The sequence below is a fragment of the Stenella coeruleoalba genome (assembly GCF_951394435.1).
Source record: "Stenella coeruleoalba genome assembly, chromosome: 2".
Taxonomy (NCBI): domain Eukaryota; kingdom Metazoa; phylum Chordata; class Mammalia; order Artiodactyla; family Delphinidae; genus Stenella; species Stenella coeruleoalba.
Genome location: NC_137147.1, coordinates 107,605,467 through 107,626,179, shown reverse-complemented (window position 1 = coordinate 107,626,179; position 20,713 = coordinate 107,605,467). Strand labels below are relative to the sequence as shown.

At 40.8% G+C, this 20,713-nt stretch overlaps 1 protein-coding gene across 1 annotated transcript in view; it reads left to right on the top strand.

Annotated features, from left to right (window-relative positions):
* Positions 1 to 13,819, top strand: part of ADAMTSL3 (ADAMTS like 3) — a 526,198-nt gene extending 512,379 nt beyond the window's left edge. The window contains 3 exon segments of the mRNA XM_079912635.1: positions 3,417 to 3,517; positions 10,832 to 11,046; positions 11,735 to 13,819. Of these exon segments, the coding sequence (XP_079768761.1) occupies positions 3,417 to 3,517; positions 10,832 to 11,046; positions 11,735 to 11,841 (423 nt within the window). The 3' untranslated portion in view covers positions 11,842 to 13,819.
* Positions 13,820 to 20,713: the final 6,894 nt, after the last annotated feature.

Below are 20,713 nucleotides of genomic sequence, written 5' to 3'. Positions count from 1 at the left end.
GGCAATAGGGACAAGAGCAGGCTTCAAGAAAAGGAGCAGAGGAACACTAGTAATATGTGCACAGAAGTCTCAGAACCGGTATTCCAAATACCACCTTGAATGCTGTTATAATAAAAAATACCTGGGAAAAAATGCTTAAGAAATGTGTAGTAGACCCTGTCTTGGTCTGCAGGGCACCATAAGAGAAAACCACAGATTGGGTGCCTTAAACAGCAGAAATTTATGTTTTCCCAGTTCTAGAGGCTAGAAGTCCAAAATCAAGCTGCTGTCGGGGTTGGTTTTGGTCAGACTTCTCTTTCTGGCTTGTGGACAGCCACCTTCTAACTACATCCTCACATGGTCTCTTCTCTGTGCACACACACACAGAGTTCTGGTGTCTCTTCCTCTTCTTATAAGGACACTATTCCTGTCAGATTAAGGCCCCACCCTTATGGCCTCATTTAACCTCTAACCTCCTTAGAGACCCTATCTCCAAATGCAGTCACATTGGTGGCTAGAGTTTCAATATATAAATTTTGAGGAGATACAAATGGGTCCATAACATTATGCCCTTTGGTCCCCCCAAAATTCACGTCCTTCTCATGTGCAAAATACACTCACCCCATCTCAATATCCCCAGAGGTCTTAACCCATTCCAACACCGATTCCAAGTCCAAAGCCTCATTAAATTTCACCTGATCAGGTATGGGTGAGAAATGACACATAAAATTAACCATCACAGAACCTATAAAGAAAAATGTAACACACTGTTGAAACACATAACAGAAAAGTTGAACAGTCCATTCCTTTAAATGAACTGAAATATGTAATGTAATTCCAATTCAGATTACAGTAGAATTCTTTTTTCGGAACTTACGATAGTTTTGACATTCATATGGGAGAATGAGTGAGGACAAGAAATTTTTAGAAAAGCAAATTACTAGAGGTGTAGAAAGACTTTCCTTATCTGATGTCAAAGTGTGCCGCAAAGCTCTTGTAGTAAAATAGTGCAGCATTAGTAGAGGAATAGATGTGAGTCACGGAATATAATTAGAGTACAGAAACAGACCCATGTAAAATGAGTTTAAAGTTCAAAGGCAGCTCATCATAGAGGGAAGAATAGTTCAAAAAAAAATAGTATAAAACTACAGAAAGTTTTTTTTCCCCAGACATTAAAGAAGATCTAAATAAATGAAAAGACATCCTATATTTATGTATCAAAAGACTTAATGTTATTCAGATGACAGCACTCCCCAAGTTGATCTACAGAGTCAACACAATCCCTTTCAAAACCCCAGCTTCTTTGCAGAAATTGACAAGCTGATCCTAAAATTCATATGGAAATATAAAGGACCCAGAATAGCCAGAACAATCTAGAAAAAGAACAAAGTTGGAGGGCTCAGACTTCTCAGTTTCAAAACTTACTACAAAACTGTAATAATCATGAGAGTGTGGTACTCGCATAGCATAGACACATAGACTGATGAAAGAGAGTTGAAAGTCTGGAGATAAATCCATGTATCTATGTCAACTGATTTTCTGCAAAGGTGACAAGACCATTCAATGGGGAAAGAATAATCTCCTCAACAAACGGTGCAGGACAACTGAATAGCCACATACAAAAGAAAGAACTTGAATTCCTAGCCTACAATATACAAAAAATTAAGTCAAAATTTATCAGAGACCTAAACTTAAGAGCTAAAACAATAAAGCTCCTGGAAGAAAATTTAGCCATAAATCTTCATGCTTTGGATTAGGAGATGGTTTCTTAGATATGACACCAAAACATAAGCCACAACAACAACAAAAATAAATTGTACCACATCAAAATTAAAAACTTTTTTTGTTACGAAGGACATGATCAAGAAAGTGGACAGCCCACAGAGTGGGAGAAAGTATTTTAAAATCATATATGTGAAAGGGAACTTGTTTCTAAAATATATAAAGAACACTCAAACTCAATAATAAAAACACAAATAAACTAATTAAAATATTGAAAAGGATCTGAATAGACATTTCTCCAATAAAGACTTACAAACGGCCAATAAGAACAGGAAAAGAAACTTAGCATCATTAGTCATTAGGGAAATGCTAATCACAAAGAGAGATAGTAGTAAGTGTTGATGAGGACATGGAGAAATTGGAACCTTAATACTTCGCAAGCGGGAATGAAAAATGGTCTAGCCACTTTGGAAAACAGTCTGACAGTTCTTCAAAAGGTTAAATGTATGGGTTACCATATGACCCAGTAATTCTACTCCTAGGTATGTACCAAAGAGAAATGAAAACAGGTTCACAGAAAAACCTGTACATGAATGTTCATAGCAGCATTATTAATAAGAACCAAAGAGTGAGAATAACTCAAGTCAAACCCATAATAAAACTCCAAAAATTAGAAATAACTGACAGATAAATAAATGTGGTGTATTTGTATAATGGAATATCATCTGGCCATTAAAAAGAATAAACTAATATGTATTACAAGGTGATGAACCTTAAAGACATTATGGTCAGGGAGGGAAGGCAGACACAAAAGACCACATATTGTATGATTCTATTTATATGAAGTGTCTACAATAGGTAAATCTCTAGAGAAAAATGTAGCTGAACAGTTGTCTAGGCCTGAGGGGGAGAGGCCATGGGAGGAATTGGGAGTAGATGCTAAAGGGTACAGGGTTTCTTTTGGGGATGGTGATAATGTCTTAAAATTGATTGTGGTGATGGTTGCACAACTCTAAAAACCATTAAATTGTATACGTTAAACAGTGACTTGTACAGTATGTGAATTATATCACAATATTGTTGTTAGGAAAAAAAAAAGATTGTATGAGGGAAATTGGTCAACTAATGTAAGAAAAACAAGTAAAATGAGAGCCCAAACTCACGGCGTACATCAGAATAAATTCTGACTTGATTAAAGTGCTCAGTGTAAAAGTAATTAAACTGGACTAGAACTACCAGGATGGGAAAGACCTTTTCAAGCATAAAACAAATTACAAGAAAAATTAATAGGTGTTATGAGTACAGAAAAATTTAAGAACTGCATGTCAAAATATTTTTTTCTGTAATTAAACTCACCTCAACACATAGCCTTCATTTTTGCTCTGAGCAGGAAAACCCAAACTTGCCCATGGCTTATGGTTTTAAGCATAGTCATTTCTGAACCTAAGCCTGGTCAATTACAGATTGGCCCTGTCCTTTCCCCTTCTGCCCAGAGGTGGTCTAAGTTTCTGGGGGAAAAGAGGAAAGGAAACTTCTGGCTCTAAAGGAGGGCTGTCTGGTCCTTAGAGCTGGGCTTACATCCTCCCTAACTTCCCTCGGGTACAGCTGATCCCCTGTAGCTAGTCCTTAGCAATGCCGCCGCAGCACATGGTTTTGGAACCCCAGCATGCATGAGCTCCCAGTGTTGTTTATACTGCATTGTGCTTTTGTTCCAGTGTCCTGGACGTTGCCTGGGTCGCGCTGTGAGGATGCGGCAGCAGCATCATATAATTTGTCAACACCCCAACCGTTCTGAGTCCGGCTGTGATGACAGGAGGTACCGGCCCCGCCCTAGGGCAGCACACAACCTCTGCCACCTCAGTAGTGACTATGACCGCCTGAAAGTGGCATCATCTGTCCTCTATACCACCTCTCATAATGGACAGTTCCTACTAAATTATGATTTCTCATGGTGCCATCCTCAATAGTATGTATTATACCAAAATACTCATTAACATGTACTATTTATCATCACAAATTATTTGGATGTTCAACATACAGAGACACCCCAAAGACAAAGGAAAAAGTAGCATTGAGAATAGACAGGTATTTTTCCCTCTATATACAAAGTTGATGAAGCCTAATAATATGTCATTTAGGCTTACAGATTAAATCTGTAACCTAGTGTTTTCTATGAACTACATTATTCCTTTGTTTAGAAACTGTTTGATTAGGACGTTGGCACAGAATAACATCCAACGTTATTAGCAGAGAATAAAATTTACTTTAGCAGAGAATAAAATTAACTTTTATCTTGTTAAGGGGCTTACACAAGAAAAAAAATGCTTCCCTCTTTTATAAAAGTCTGAGCTGATAGATGATTTAGGGGTAGAAGAACTTTGTTCCCTGAGGTCACTCAGAGGTCACCCAGACCCCTTCCGTCTGGCGACTCCACCACCCCAGAGGAGCGTGCTCCAGCCACAGAAAGTGAGGAGAAAGCCAAGAGGGCACACTAATGGGGAAATTTGGAGTTCTACCACTCTCTTCTTGTGTAACCTTGGACTACCTAACCTCCTAGTCTGCACAATGGGGTATTATTGTCGGTGCGAAATTATGCTAGGTTTTTTTTTTTTAATTGAAGTAGAGTTGATTTACAATGTTGTGTTAATTTCTGCTGTACAGCAAAGTGATTCAGTTATACACATATAGACATTCTTTTTTTTAAATAGTCTTTTCCATTATGGCTTATCATAGAATATTGAATATAGTTCTCTGTGCTATACAGTAGGACCTTACTGTCTATCCATTATATATAAAAACTTACATCTGCTCACAACAGCCTTCCACTCCATCCCTCCCTCAACCTCCTCCCCCTTGGCAACCACCAGCCTATTCTCTTATGTCCGTGATTCTGTTTCTGTTTGAAAGACAGGTTCATTTGTGTCGTATTTTATTTTACTTTATCTTATTTTATTTTTTGGCGGTACACGGCCCTCTCACTGTTGTGGCCTCTCCCGTTGCGGAGCACAGGCTCCGGACACGCAGGCTCAGCGGCCATGGCTCACGGGCCCAGCCACTCCGCAATGTGGGATCTTCCTGGACCGGGGCACGAACCCGTGTCCCCTGCATCGGCAGGCGGACTCTCAACCACTGCGCCACTAGGGAAGCCCTGTGTCATATTTTAGATTCCACACATAAGTGATATCGTATGGTATTTGTCTTTCTCTTTCTGACTTACTTCACTTAGTATGATAATCTCTTGTTGCATCCATGTTGCTGCAAATGGCATGATTTCATTCTTTTTATGGCTGTGTAGTATTCCATTGTATATAGGTACCACATCTTCTTTATCCATTCATCTGTCAGTGGACACTTAGGTTGTTTCCATTGTCTTGGCTATTGGATGCATGTATCTTTTTGAATTATAGTTTTCTCCGCATATATGCCTGCGAGTAGGATTGCTGGATCACATGGTAATTCTATTTTTAGTTTTCTAAGGAACCTCCGTACTGTCTTCCACAATGGCTGCACCACCTTACACTCCCATGAACAGGGTAAGAGGGTTCCCTTTTCTCTGCACCCTCTCCAGCATTTAGTATTTGTAGACGTTTTAATGATGGCCATCCTGACTGGTGTGAGGTGGTACCTCATTATAGTTTTGATTTGCATTTCTCTAATAATTAGCGATGTTGAGCATCTTTTCATGTGCCTATTGGCTATCTGTATTTCTTCTTTGGACAAACGTCTGTTTAGGTCTTCTGCCCATTTTTGGATAGGGTTTTCTGGGGTTTTTTTTGTTGTTATTGAGCTGTGTGAGCTCTTACTTTATCTTGGAAATCAAGCCCTTGTCGGTCGCATCATTTGCAAATATTTTCTCCTAGTCTGTAGGTTATCTTGTTTGGGGGAAGCTTTGATTGTTTGGTTTAGTGTGAAGCACTTAAGCAGCCTTGGTCATAGAAGATGCTCACTCTATGGCTCTTCCTTCCTCCTCCACATCCTGAGTCTTGCTGGAGAAAATGAGATGACCTTGACAACTGGCTCTGTTTCTATTTTGAGCCTTTAGTAAGGTTTGGCAATGTAGGGTCAGCTGCATTTCCTATTCCCAAAACAATTCCAGCCAGAACCATTCTCCTCAAATGGAAAATGTCTGGAACAGCTGCCCTTATTCTCAACAGAAAACCCAGTTTCCAATTTTGTTCGGAAGATGGAGACCACACACAGATTGATAGGTATCATCCCAGATGTTTTACTTTGCATGCTCAAAGATATATTTATATTACAAACACCTACGTGGTTTGAGCTTTCTTTATAACATACTGGATATATTTTTCTGAAACTTGTTTTTTCTGCTTATCAATACATTATAGAGCTATTTCCCATCCAAGTACATGAGTCACTTTATTCTTTTGAATGGTTGTACTTAATGTTACCTCACTCCATTTCTAATGGACATTTGATTGTTTCCAATTTTTTTGCTATTACAAACAAATGCTGCGGTAAACATCCGGAACATCTTTATGCACAAAGGGTAATATTCTTATGGGATACATTTTAGACATGGACTTGAATTGACAGACATGCTCATTTGGACACTACTAAATAACCATCAAAATGTCTACACCAACAGTATATGAGAGTCCCCCTTTTCATCAACTTTATATAGGTTTTTCAATATTTTAAAAATTTTGCCAATCTGATGGATGAAATATCTTATTGTAATTTGTACTTTTCTGGTTACTTTTTACATGACTTTTGGCTCTTTGTATTTTTTCTCCAACCCATCCACCTTTTTCCATCTTTACCACCATCACCCCTGGCCAAGCCATCCAACTGGTCTCCCTCCATCCATCCATGCTCCTTTCCAACCCAGTCTCCCCACTGCAGCCAGAGTAATCTTTTCCAAAATGCAAATCTGATCATACCACCACCACACCCCGTCTCCCTGCTAGATTAACATCACTTTAGAGGCTTCACTTGCTCTTAGGGAAAAGGTTGACTAAAATCCACAATGTGCCCTATAAAATATTGCACGGTCAAGTCCTACTTCCCTGCACACCCTCATTCGAGACCTCAGTCTGTCTCACTCTTCCAGCCACTGTCCTTCTTTCAGTCCCTCGGATACGCCATGAACTTTCCAACCAAAACAAGAAGCAAAAAATAGAATAGAAAGGATAAAAGGCATAGAAGGATCTATCACGAGGATATCTGATTAAGTGGGGTTTTAGAGAAAGAGATATGGAAATGAACTGAAAGGGTAGGCATAAAAGAAGTAATAGAAGAAAAATTCCTAGACCTGAAGGGGGAAAAGAGTAAAGTTGCCTTTCATTTTCTCTATTGTTTTTGCTTCCTCCAGGGTTGGCTGTTCAGCTTTTAGTACTAGTGTCCTAGTACTTTTCTTTCATGCTGTTAGTTTTCCCCAAATATCTGGTGGTTTATGGAAGAAGGACTAGGTTACTTTAGAGAGCTTCTCTGGGTCTCTTTTGCAGTTTTCTGGCCTCATTTCCCCCCACAGACCTCTTCTGCTGACTGGGCATGCTTCCTGTGAGCTCGCTGAAGGTAGGTGAGGTACTAGATCTCACTTTACAGTGGGTGGGCTGGAGACCCCCAGTTGCCATAGTACAGCCTCAGTAAATATTAGAGGGTGTGTTACAAGGAGTAACATTGTTAGTGGCCACTGGTAGAGAATCAGTGGTGAGCAGGTCATCTGCTAGCCTCTATTATTGGCCCTGGGAAGGGTTTGGGAGGTGTGGCTTCCACTGAAAAGAGTTATAAAGGGAGTGAGAATTATCAGGGTAAACTAGCCCACATTATGGCAAGAAGACAACACAGGGATCTGAGGACGTGCTGGAGGACCCAGAGAGTTTGTTCCCCAAAGAGGTAATTCCTAACCTCAGCCATGAGTCAGAATTCCCTGGGAAGTTTCTTTAAAGATTCTTGGGCCTCAACTGGGACTTAATGAATTAGAATCTTGAGGAGGAGTGGAACCTGCCAATCTGTATCTCTTTTGTTCGTTTGTTTGTCTTTTGTTTTAATTCTTTCCTAATCTATGTCTTTTTAAAGCTGCCTACATACCTCTGATAGTAAGCCAGACTTGAAATCTACTGCCCTACAGAATCAGTAGTTCCATCTGGCTGATGATGAAACGGGTTATTTGAGGTAGGAGCAGAGCTGGACTGAATAGGAATGAGAAATTAAGACAGACTAGTAGAAACAGGGTTACTGTTATGATTTCTGCTGCCATTTCTACTTTCATGTTTTGCATAGAAAAACACGAGTTCCAATTGTGTGCACAGTGTTGGTGCCCAGACTGTGTCCCCCTAGCTCAGGCATCCCCATCCCCAGTCCCATCCCTGCCCGGAAGGAAGTGATGCTCTCTGCCGGACCGATCTTGCATTCTTTTACTGGGTCCTCAATGACCAGCCTCTTGGGTTTCAGCATCTGCCTTGGTCTCTAGCTCCCTGCGCCCCCCTCACCTTTCATATTTAGGAAGCTAAATAGTTTCTTCTGACTTCCCACTGGCCCTGTCTTCTAACAAAGCAGAAAAAGAGGCTGTATTAGTTAAGGTCCTTTGGGCTGGAAACAACAAAAGTCAACTTGGAATGAGTTATACAAAGAGGGTGGGAGAGTTCTTATTAAGATAGGACCACCATTCTCAGAAAAATTTGCTATCTTCTAAAATGTCTTCTTTGAGCATCCTTGGAATATTTGTTCAACTGTTTTCAGTAGAAAAGCTGATCTCTGCATAGGGGATGGCTGAAGAGTACTCAGTCTCTGCCCTCTTGTCCAAAGCAACTCAACTTTTGGCCCCCTAAGCTTCATACCCACTGGAGAAAACAAAAACCCTGCAGTTAACAGGACACCCTCATCCCTTTTCCTCTTACAAATCTTATAAACAGTTTGATGGGACAGTATTAAGTAAACCCTTTGATAGAGTCTCCCCCTACTGGCTAATCAAAGTATTGCTTCCAAGTATGTGTAATAGTCTCTTAGAGAAGTTCAGGTGATCAGAATTTTCTCCACCTTATTACATTTCCAGTGGTGTTTCAACACTCCGTATGGATTATGTGCGCTGATAGGGAGCCTTTTATAGGAACACAAAAATGTCTCGATCCAAAGGGATAATGCTGTGAGACCTCAGGAAGGACTGTAACCAAGAAATGAGGAGTAATTTCTCCTCTCAGCTCTGCAGCTCTGTGTGTTTCTGCTTCATTCTTTGTTCTTTCTGAATGTTATTTTATTCTACTTCTCTGGCCCATGTGGCAGAGTATGGCCACCACTACTCCAGCCTTCAGGTTTATATGTCTTGTTCCAGCAACTTCCAAGTTCCTGGGAGAAAGACAGTGATTGAACCAGCTCAGGTTAGGGCCCTCTTCCAGTCATCTTAGGGAATGGGGAGACATTCTCATGTGGTACAAGTACATCAGTTCCAGGAACCCTGCCCGAGGGAACAAGAGCAGATACCCCAAAGTGGGTCCGCTAAGGTGGCTCACCCTCCAGGGTAAATATCTGTTCAAAAATCAGAGGGCATTCAACAGGCACATGAAAAGGTGCTGAACATCACTAATCATCAGGGAAATGCATATCAAAACCAGAATGAAATATCACCTCACACCTGTCAGAATATCTGTTGTCAAAAAGACAACAAATAATAAATGCTGCTGAGGATGGGAAAAGGGAACACTTGTACACTGTTAGTGGGAATGTCAGTTAGTGCGGCCGCTATGGAAAACAGTATAGAGATTCCTTAAAAAGGTAAAAAGAGAACTACCAGATGATATAGCAATTCCACTCCTGGGTATAAACCTGAAGAAAATGAAAACACAAATTCAAAAAGATTGGGCTTCCCCGGTGGCACAGTGGTTGAGAGTCCACCTGCCGATGCAGGGGACATGGGTTCGTGCCCCGGTCCGGGAAGATCCCACATGCCACGGAGCGGCTTTCCATATCTTTCCATAATAGATATGGAAAGATATGGAAACAACTTAAGTAGCCATCAACAGATGAATGGATAAAGGAGATGTGGTACATATACAGTGAAATATTACTCAGCCATAAAGAATGAGATTTTGCCATTTGCAACAACATGGATAGACCTGGAGTGTATATATGCTTAGGGAAGAAAGTCAGACAGAGAAAGACAAATATCATACATATGCTGTCACTTATATGTGGAATCTAAAAAATAAAACGAATGACTAGAACAGAAACAGACTCATAGATACAGAGACAAACTAGTGGTTACCCAGCGGGGGAAAGGCATGGAGGATGGGCAAGACAGGGCTAAGAGACTGAGAGGTGTCAACCAGTTGGTATAAAATAAATAAGGTACAAGGGTGTAATGCACAGCACAGGGAATATAGTCAGTATTTTATAATAACTTTAAATGGAGTATAAAGTATAAAAATATTGAATCACTATGTTGTACACCTGAAGCTAATATAATATTGTAAATCAACGATACTTCAATTAAAAAAATTAAGTAGCTACTGTGTAGGGTAGTTGTGAGGATTAAAGGAGTCAATCTATGTAAAGTATTTGGAAAATTCTCTGGCACATGGTTGTCAAATAAATATACACGTACAGTGGACCCTTTTTGACAACAACAAAACAGAGGGCATTAACTTTCTATTCTGTTTTAAAGAGTAAGGAGGCTAGAAAGAGATCCCTCTTCCCAAAAGGTCTTTTTTAGCTCTCACTATGAGTTATATAGTGTGTCCTAAATGTAAACTAGAGCACTCCTCTTAGCAGAGAAGGTTGCTCACAAACAAATTCATACTCATACCAGAATATATTTCAAGTGCTTATATAAACGGAGCTTACAGTTTGTTAACAAATGTGTCTTTCTTCTCTTCCTTAAATCGATCTGCTCCAGCTCATCAGGAGAGTGTGTCTTTTGAGGTGCGTGCCTTGATGTGGTGCCAGAGGTTCACGGAAACACATGGTTTGCTTGCCTCTATTGAGGTTGTGATTCCTCCACCACTTTGCTTAGTCAGCCAGGAACAATGCAGATGAGTTTCCTGTTGAATAAGGTCGTAATTGTCAAGCCTTTGCTATACTGAAAGTACAGTACAGTAAAAGGCTTGATCCCAGCAAGAAGTGACACCCCACTTTCTCCCATTGTCCACCTTTTTGTTTGTTTTTCTCATTTCAGACCCACCTTTTGGAGGAACTGCTCGTCGCGGGCTTGTGACACATGTTGGCACGCAGGCCCTTGGAGGCCCTGTACGTCAGCCTGTGGTCAGGGCTTCCAGTCTAGGAAGGTGGACTGTGTCCACACGAGGAGCTGCAAGACGGTGGCTGAGAGACGCTGTGAGCCGGGAAAGAAACCCTCTTCCTGGCGGCACTGCCTGGGGCCTTCCTGTGATAGTACGTACCCCTCTCAGGTATTGCAACCACCCCGAAGCCTTGTGCAAACCGGACCGCATGGAGCCAACCTTGTCAGGGTCTCGTCCGCAGGGCCATTCTGAACGGATGTGGTATCTTGGGACATCAGGAGATTAGCTGCTTTGATGTGGGTGCAACTTGGTGTCCTTTAGAGAAGAAAATAGTTGACTGAGTAGGGTGGTCGGTGGCCTTCTAACAAGCACTGCGAGCCTCTCCACAGCCTCTTTCTGCCTTGGAGTTTCAGCCCCTCAGACAAGGCTTCCTTGGATGGGATTGGGCAGGTGTGTAAATGCCCTGAAGTTATGTGGGAAATGTAATCATATATATTTTTCTAGGGAGAGGTCCATTGCTTTGATAAGTTTTCCCTGGGGTTCATGACACCCCAGAAGCTAGTGCTGCTGTCAGCACTGGGAGGAGCAGGTGGCCTGAAGGGCTGTGACGTCCCCTGAGGGCATCGAGAAGCCACATGGCCTAGCTAAGAAGTGAGTCCAGGGCACTTCTGACTCCAGTGCCAAGCAGTGGCCCTAACCCAAGCCTAGCTTCTTTGCTTCCCCCTGTAATCTCAGTTTCTGCTTTTCATAAAATCATGTACTTCCTTTTAAACTAGGTCTCTAATGAGCTATGTGTTAAATGGATATATATATATATATATATTTTTTTTTTTCTGCAGGAGGCTGCACAGACACAACTCACTACTGTACGTTTGTAAAGCATCTTAATTTGTGTTCGCTAGACCTCTACAAACAAAGGTGCTGTCAGTCGTGTAAAGAAGGATAAAACTTCTAGGGGGTCCTAATGCCACTGGGAAGATGAAGCAAAATGTAAAAGCTCTCTTCCCCATGTAGCCGGCACAAAGACACGTATTTCTTTACAAAAAAACCCTCTAGATTCTACAATCAGACAGAAGTCGATGCAAATCACCACTGTTAAAATTTGGGACTGTCATTTCCCCATGGCCGGTTTTTAATTCCAACTCTTTTAAATGATATGTTCCAGGACTAACATAAAATACTGTAGCAGGCACACCATTGCACGTGGGACCTCGTCCTGTCCTTCTAATCAGGAAATCACCAAGATCACCTGTGCATTGTCACGAGCTGCCTCTTCCTGTGATTTATAGACTAGTAGAGAGTACGACATCCTGAAGGCTTGAGAAACACGGCAACTGATGACTTCTCTCAGTTTTAGGGTTGCAACAGGTTTATAAGGCATTTACATTTTAGAAGCTCTGGCCAGTAGTTGTTAAGATGTTGGCTCCAATGGCATTTTTATGGACCCTTACGTTTAGTCTGTGAAAAGGAGACAATCACTCTGGACAGGCTTGTGACCCTGACTGATCCAGACATCCTGGAGGAATGGCATCTTTTCCTTGCTCTTAGAGAACACTGCGTAAACATTGCTGCCATTTTTGCAACTACGGAAATCGATCTGTGACCAAATGAGGCATCTTGGAAATTAAAGGAGATGGAAAGTTAATCTCTTCTACTGATTTTGAAGTATATTCAAAGCGTTCTTTTAAGAGCTGTGTATGAGATTTTTCTCAGCACTATTCTCTTGCACACAAACAGAAAAACCAAAGCCTTGTTAGACCGAATTTATGCATAAGATAGTATTCCTAAGGATTTTTATTTTGGAAAAATTATGAGAAAGTAATCTAACTATGAAACATGATAGCTGAAAAGAGCTGTTTACAGTAAATAACTTTTAATTTGAACTGATTTGTCAGTAAATCCAAAGCGAATTAGCATTAGGCTGGAAGGTACAGTTAGGATGAGAAGTTAAGAGTTAGGATTTGGTGACTAAGTTTAGGGTTCATTTTAGTTTTAGCCTTGGGTTAGGTGAGAGAAATGGAGGTTCACTTATTGTTAAGGCTAGAGTTGGCTTTATGGATTAGGGTTAGGTCAGAATTGGTTTGGGTTTGGATCGTGCCAATGCTGGCATTAGTGACGGCGTCAGGGTGGAGGTAAAGTTTGGAGAAGATGTTGCTGCGGAAGGAGTTGGGAACTAGTATTTAATTGTAAGTTCTAAAGCTGATTTGGTTAGGGGGCTCTTACCTTACATACTAGCAGTTATGGCTTTGGATGGCACACAACCCCAAATAAGTGGTCATACTTCTTTATTCGGGGTCCCAGCTGCCTGTGCGCATGTTGCCTATAGGCTGTCGGCAGCAAAGTTACCTGAAGCAGGTGTGCTGGCCCTAGTCCCTGGTCACTCATAAGTGAGCAGTGTGTTCTGGCTTTGGATTTGTCTGTGGACAAGCTTGCTGAGTCTCTGCCACATCCTGAGCACCAGGTCTCTTGTTCTAACTGCAGCCTCACCGACACTGGGATGAGCACTACTGTACGTGGAGGGTTTGGTGGTTGGGAATGGGTGCGGGAACGTGACGAGGACACACCAGCCTGTGAGTTGTTCATCATCAATCACACTTGATTGTTGAAGGCTTTTTAAATTAAAAGAGAGATCATTTGTACAATACTCTTTGTATATATTTATTATATGACTTAAAGGTGCAATATTTTATTTTGTACAGTATGTAATAAAGACAGGGGACATGTATTTTTCTGATTAACAAAATTTCTTATTAAACTGCTTCACTTTGTATTTAAAGTTGCTATTTTCATTTGCTGTTGTACCTTTTGTCTTGTTATCATTCAAATGACCTTCCTGTGTACTGTATTTTACTACTGTTTCTATCACCTAAGAGTTACTATTTCTCTTTCACAATCCTGACTAGGAATTCAGAAATAAATGTACTTTGATTATTCAGTGGCATCCTTACAAAGGCAGGTGACTTATTTGCATTCGGGTTTTGGTGGCCTTGGGTATGGTCACCTTGGCTGCCTCTCTGAGTCCAGGAGCAACCCTGCTGGGCTCAGTGCCCTGGGCTGTCTTTGGGGTGTGGGTTACAGGATTCAGAGCGGATCACACAGAGATTCACTCTCAGTGCCTCACCCCAGTCATTCACTTCCTGTGAATCACACCTAAAAGAATGTCAAGGGCAGGAAAGAGTGGCAAGAAGTTCCAAATGGACAGCCTGAAGCAGGTGTGGAAGTGGGTGGTAGTTGGGAGAGCAGGAGGCACTAGCACACTTTTATTTCTGGCTATTGTGAGGAGGTTAGCGATGGATTTGAGATGTCTGCACAGAGAGACTTTTTAGCAGCGGTTGGTGAGTAACCGCTTTTAATAGCTTTCTTCTCTTATACAGTTGATGGGTTTGACCTGCTTGCGTCCACTTATACACAGATTTCTATGACTAGTAAATACTGCACTATCCAAGGTTGGTTGAATATGTGGATGTGGAACCTCAGATACGGGGGCCAACTACACATTATACGTGGATTTTCCATGGCGGGGAAGGGTGGCGCCCCGACTCCCACACTGTGCAAGGGTCAAGTGTATAGTGCTTCAAGATTAGCAGTGAGTCTTTCTAGAAAACATCCGTGGTGCTGGAATTGAAATTGCCCTTCATTTGCTACAGGCCTTGGAGTTTCCAAGGTCACTTGATGAAGACAAAAATCAACCATTTTACAGTAACTTGTAAGACTGTGTTAACCTAATGAGGCCGAGCCACACAGAAGATAAGCAATGGGACACCTCAGATATCTCAACAGTGTACTTCCTTCTTTCCTTTTCTTTCTTTCCTTCCTTCTGTCCCTTCCTCCTTCTCTCCTTGACTCGTTCCCTCTTTCCCCCTCCTTCCCTCCCTCCCTCTCTTCCTTCCTTCTCTAAGGCCTACGTAGGTTACAAGGAGTGGACAGCATTATCGGGACAGTGGAAAAGTTACAACTTTATTTCCAACTCAGATAAATTTTTCTAGGAAATCCCCTCTATTTTCTTGGCAGTTTGAAATATTTTGTAATCTTTAGTAACTATGCAAGGACACCAAAAAAACTCCAGATTTTACAATCTAAACACTAATGTAAGGCTTGGGTCCACTCTCATGTACAGTGTGATGAAATCCCAAATATTCTGTCTTTTACATATCAACATTTTGGGATTTTACCATTTTTCCACTGTTGTCCTTTATTCTGCCCGAGTTCTAATCCAGGATCCCACATTGTGTTTTGCTGCCTTGCCTCTCTAGCCTCCTCCAATGTGTGATGCTTCCTCAAATTTCTTCTTGTCTTTCATGACCGTGACACTTTTGACCATGACACTGGCTAGAGGTTTTACAGAATGTCTCTCGAGCTGGGGTTATCTAGTGTTTTCTCAAGATGAGAGTGAGGTTATACATTATTGCCCTTCTTAATGCATACTGTCAGGGGGAACAATATGTCAATAAGTCCTATTACAAGTGACTTGATCCTTGGTTCAGGTAGTTTCTGCCAAGTTTCTTGTCTATTACGTTACTATTTTTCTCTTTGTAATTAATAAATACTTATTTTAGAGACAATACTTTGACACTGTGCAAATATTCTGCTGCTGCTTAAAGTATTGCCCCTTAATTTTAGTGTCCACTGTGGATTGTGCCTACAACAATTATTACGAAGATGTTCTAATTGTAAGCTTCTATTTTCTTCACTCTGTCTACTTTTACTAATTGGAATCCTTTGGAAGCAAAGAGTTGTCCCTTCTTCCCCATTTATTCACTTTATGTATATGCACATGGACTCCAGGGGATGCATATATATCTAGATATCTATAGTTATAGATATAGATATCTATATCTATATATAGATATATATTTAGGGGTTGAAATCCAACACTATCATGACTTTGTTGCTCAAAGCATACTAGCTATGGACAAATTCTTAGAAATGCACAACCTGCCAAGACTGAATCAGGAAGAAATAGAAAATATGAACAGACCAGTCACAAGCACTGAAATTGAAACTGTGATTAAAAATCTTCCAACAAACAAAAGCCCAGGACCAGATGGCTTCACAGGCAAATTCTATCAAACATTTAGAGAAGAGCTAACACCTATCCTTCTCAAACTCTTCCAAAATATAGCAGAGGGAGGAACACTCCCAATCTCATTCTACTAGGCCACCATCACCTTAATACCAAAACCAGACAAGGATGTCACAAAGAAAGAAAACTACAGGCCAATATCACTGATGAACACAGATGCAAAAATCCTTAACAAAATACTAGCAAACAGAATCCAATAGCACATTAAAAGGATCATACACCATGATCAAGTGGGGTTTATTCCAGGAATGCAAGGATTCTTCAATATACGCAAATCTATCAATGTGATAAACCATATTAACAAATTGAAGGAGAAAAACCATATGATCATCTCAATAGATGCAGAGAAAAGTTTTGACAAAATTCAACACCCATTTATGATAAAAAGATATCAGCTCGGTGCTTTGTGACCGCCTGGAGGGGTGGGATAGGGAGGGTGGGAGGGAGGGAGACGCAAGAGGGAAGAGAGATGGGAACATATGTATATGTATAACTGATTTGCTTTGTTGTAAGGCAGAAACTAACACCATTGTGGAGCAATTATTCCCCAATAAAGATGTTAAAAAAAAAAAAAGGGAACGCATACTAGCTTTGGCCATTGGGAGGGTTAAAAAGTTGACTGCATATACACTAATCCTTGAATGTGCACGCACGCACGTGCACGCACACACACACACACACACTTTTTTTCCTGTATCTATGTATTCATACTGAAACCTTGAATGCCAGTCCAGCACATAGGGTCATTATTATAGTCTATACCTTTTTCTTGTTTGTAAACTTCTTTCTCTGACAGGGAGAAGCCTGGCTTTCATTATCTGCAATATATTTTCTTGGTTTGGCCTTATTATACACGTAGTTTCAGAGCTGGTAACGCATATCCCTGTGAAAGGAAAAAAAGAAATTACCAAGTAGAGTACAGTATTTGTATAGTATTCTTTTTGTCTACTGCCTTATGGTGTCCAGTGAGAACCCTCTTCCAGAGTGACTTAGGTCATCCCCTTCCTTCCCACCCCCTGCAGTGTGGTTATGTGATTCATTTGTAGTACAGTCATCCTCATTTGTCACAGTCTGCATTCCTCCTTGCTTTCTCCCCACCTCCTGGGTGATAGTTTTTATAATTTTACATGCAGTCAAATTGCCTCTGTGCTTTACAGTTCCAAGAGTTTTGACAAATTCAGAGAGTTCTTTGTTGATCAGCACAGTTTCTTACATTAACGGTTCCATCATCTCCCAAATTCCCTTATCTTGATTCTTGGTAGCCAATAATTTCTCCACCCCCCCCCCGGCAATTATTTATTTTCTGTCCGTATAATTTTACCTTTTCCAGAGTTTCATGCAAGTGGGATCATACATTATGTGGCCTTTGAGGCTTCTTTCACTGACCAAAAAACATTTAAGATTCATGCGTGATATCGGGTGAATCAATAGTTTGTTCCTTGAATTGGCTTCGTATGGGTATACTATAGATGTGTATCATTTTTCCAGTTAAAAGACCGTTGTTTCCAGCGTGGGGTGATTATGAATACAATTCTATAAACATTCACGTACAGGCTTTTGTGTAAAACTAAGTTTTCATTCTTCTTTGATAAATACCGAGGAGTGGATTTGCTGGCTCATATGGTATGTACATGTTTATAAGAAACTAGCAAACTGTTTTCCAAAGTGGCTGTTCCCACTAACGACATACGAGTGTTCCAGGTGCTCCAAATCTGTGTCATTTGTCATTATAGTTCCATAATGGCTACAAATAAAGTAGTATAGATGGGGACATTGGAGATGATGGAGAGATAGCCCTGGCAGCTATCAAACTGTGTGCCCTGTTGAAGGGGAGGATGGGGAGGGGCGACATTGGTGAAAGTCCTGGGTCTGTGACATAGGGTGAAAATCTGCCCATCCATGTAAAACACCACTGAGTGGAGAGAGAAGAAAAGCTAAAGTCTTAACAAAATGGACGTTTCTTCATGTTTTATTGGACACTGTGACCCTTTGAAAGGTACATCAGCAGCACTCTTTTTAAACAGCCTTTTTGAAGTTTGCTAACTTATGATGACAAGGTTCACCTTCCCCTTCTCTGATGAATGTTCAGAGGTCTCCTCCTCGCTTCATATTACCAGACTCCTCTCACACAGCGATTCTCAGAGAGGGCCTTAGAAAGGAAGTCTGTAAATCTGATGTATTCAGGGGCTGGGCTTCCCAACCTCTGACTGCTAAACACTCCCCTCCTTTCTTCCTGCCATGCAGTCTTTGTTTTTAATATTCTTTGATTTTTAGAGCAGTTTTAGGTTCAGAACAAAATTGAATGGAGAGTACAGAGAGTAACCCTGTACCTCCTGCCCCCACAGATGCACAGCCTGCCACTATTGATTGCCCGCACCAGAGGGTACCTGTGTCACAATGGGCGACTTGACACTGACACAGCATAATCACCCAAAGTCCATGGTGTACATTAGGGTGCACTCTTAGCGTTGTTGTCCCTGCAGGGTTTATAAACTACAAAGCCTTTCTGTCTCATTCTGTGGTCTCATTCTCCACAACAAGGACATGCAGGGAGACAGGATGGAGATGGGATGGGGTGGGGGTGGAAATTTTGTCTCCAAATGCCCTGCTTCCTTCATCCGATTTATCTAAGTTTGGCTTAGTGGAAATTCATTCTAAATCTGGCAGATAGTTAAATAGTTAAAATATTACTAGTTTCCAGTGCTGTTAAAATGTTGTGTGACTCTGTGTGTGTGTGTGTGTGTGTGTGTGTGTGTGTGTGAGAATTATGTAGAGCTTATCCTGGAAAATACTTTATTAACAAGATCTCTTTTCCAGAGAAGATTTGTTGCAGAAATGATTTCATGAAAATTCATTTAATGATGCTCTATTACTATGACTAATATATCAATTCAACATAATTTTCTCTAATATGAAAGTAAATAAAAACAAACTACTTCCACATAATGAAAAGTATTTTAACCAAATGTTGACGGACTTGTTCTCAGTTAAGTATATATTTTGAAACAGTTCTAAAGCTACTAAAGACTGAAAAGATAAAATAAATCATATTATCCCATAATGCATCATTGATCAAAGAAAAAACACCCACTCAGATTTTAATTCATTAGGAAAGTCTCAGCATTTATAATTTCAGTCTGTTCTTTCTACTTCACTTAATGGCACCATTCCTTCCCTCCTTCCCTTCTTGGCATTTGTCTTCACACTGGAGGAGGAGGACATAATTGTGCCCATACCAAGCCTGATTCTTCTTCTGCACCTTGATTCTGGGAGCAGCAATTAGGTGCATAATTACCTGAGGTTACCGTGAAAATTTTCTTCAGAGCTGTCAGTCATTCCTTAAACTACTCTCGCAAATGGTTTTTCCTTTTTGGAAGTACTGTCATTCGAACCACATTATTCACCCCATCCAAGCTCTCCATTCTCTGTAAGAACTTCTAGGGTGCTTGTGAAGCTTTAGAGGGCAAGTCTCATCTCAAATCATACTACTCGTAAGCTTGAAGCAGATTACGTTATTTTACAATCCTTGCTACAGGACAGAAAGTGAGTGCTGAGTAGGTAATTCTCCTAATTTGAAAACAGAGAAACAGGTACAGAAAGAGATTGAGCGACTTAGTAACAATCCCTGACCTTTGGTTAGCACTTTTACTTTGTGCGTTATGTTGTATCACATGACCTGATGCTCAGAGCAAAACTTTTGAGAGGTAGGAAGAGCAGATATTCTTTGACAAATGAAGACACTGAGGCTCAAAGACAAGAGTCACTTGCCTAGGATGGCACAAGTAGAAACTGGTTTCATTGGAACTTGAACTCAGGTGCTTTGATTCCCAACCCACAGAGCCTTTACTTGTCACACCACAATGCCTCTTTCTAACTTGAATACAGCGAAGAGCAGTGTAGCCATCTTGACACTACCAACCAAAACTTGACTCAGGGTTCACTATGCAGATGCCTTGAAATCTAAGGAAAAAAATACTGTTGTATTGAAAAAAGAATCCATGCATCATTTTCAATGAAAAGAATCCATGTATCATTTTCAATGGTGTTCTATTAGTCCTAAGGCACTTATAAATAACTCATATATGAATAACCCTATAATTTCCATAATTATAAACACATGTACAAATGATAGCAGATTGAGGCAAGCTACCGGAAAGTATGTTTGGATTAAAATAGTTCGGATGGGAATATACATTATGCAACTCTCAGAACGCATATTAAAGAACAAACTTGGTTAAAGTATTAATACAAAATGGGTTTTAAAATCCTGATTTCCTGGGGCTTCCCTGGGGGCGCAGTGGTTGAGAGTCTGCCTGCCAATGTAGGGGACAAGGGTTCGAGCCCTGGTCTGGGAAGATCCCACATGCCGCGGAGCAACTGGGCCCGTGAGCCACAACTACTGAGCCTGCGCATCTGGAGCCGGTGTTTCTCAACAAGAGAGGCCACGACAGTGAGAGGCCCGCATACCGCGATGAAGAGTGGCCTCCGCTTGCCACAACTAGAGGAAGCCCGTGCACAGAAACGAAGACCCAGTGTGGCCAAAAATAAATAAATAAATAAAATTTTTAAAAAAAATCCTGATTTCCTGTAACAAATTTTCTAAATCTCGTTTAAAAATTTAAAACATGATTTTTTTCAGCTCTCATAAACTTTTTCTTCTACCATAGAAAATTGGTTTTGCCCTTGGGAAACCAACGTTCTGTTAGTTAGCTTCCTTTTAAACATGATTTGATGA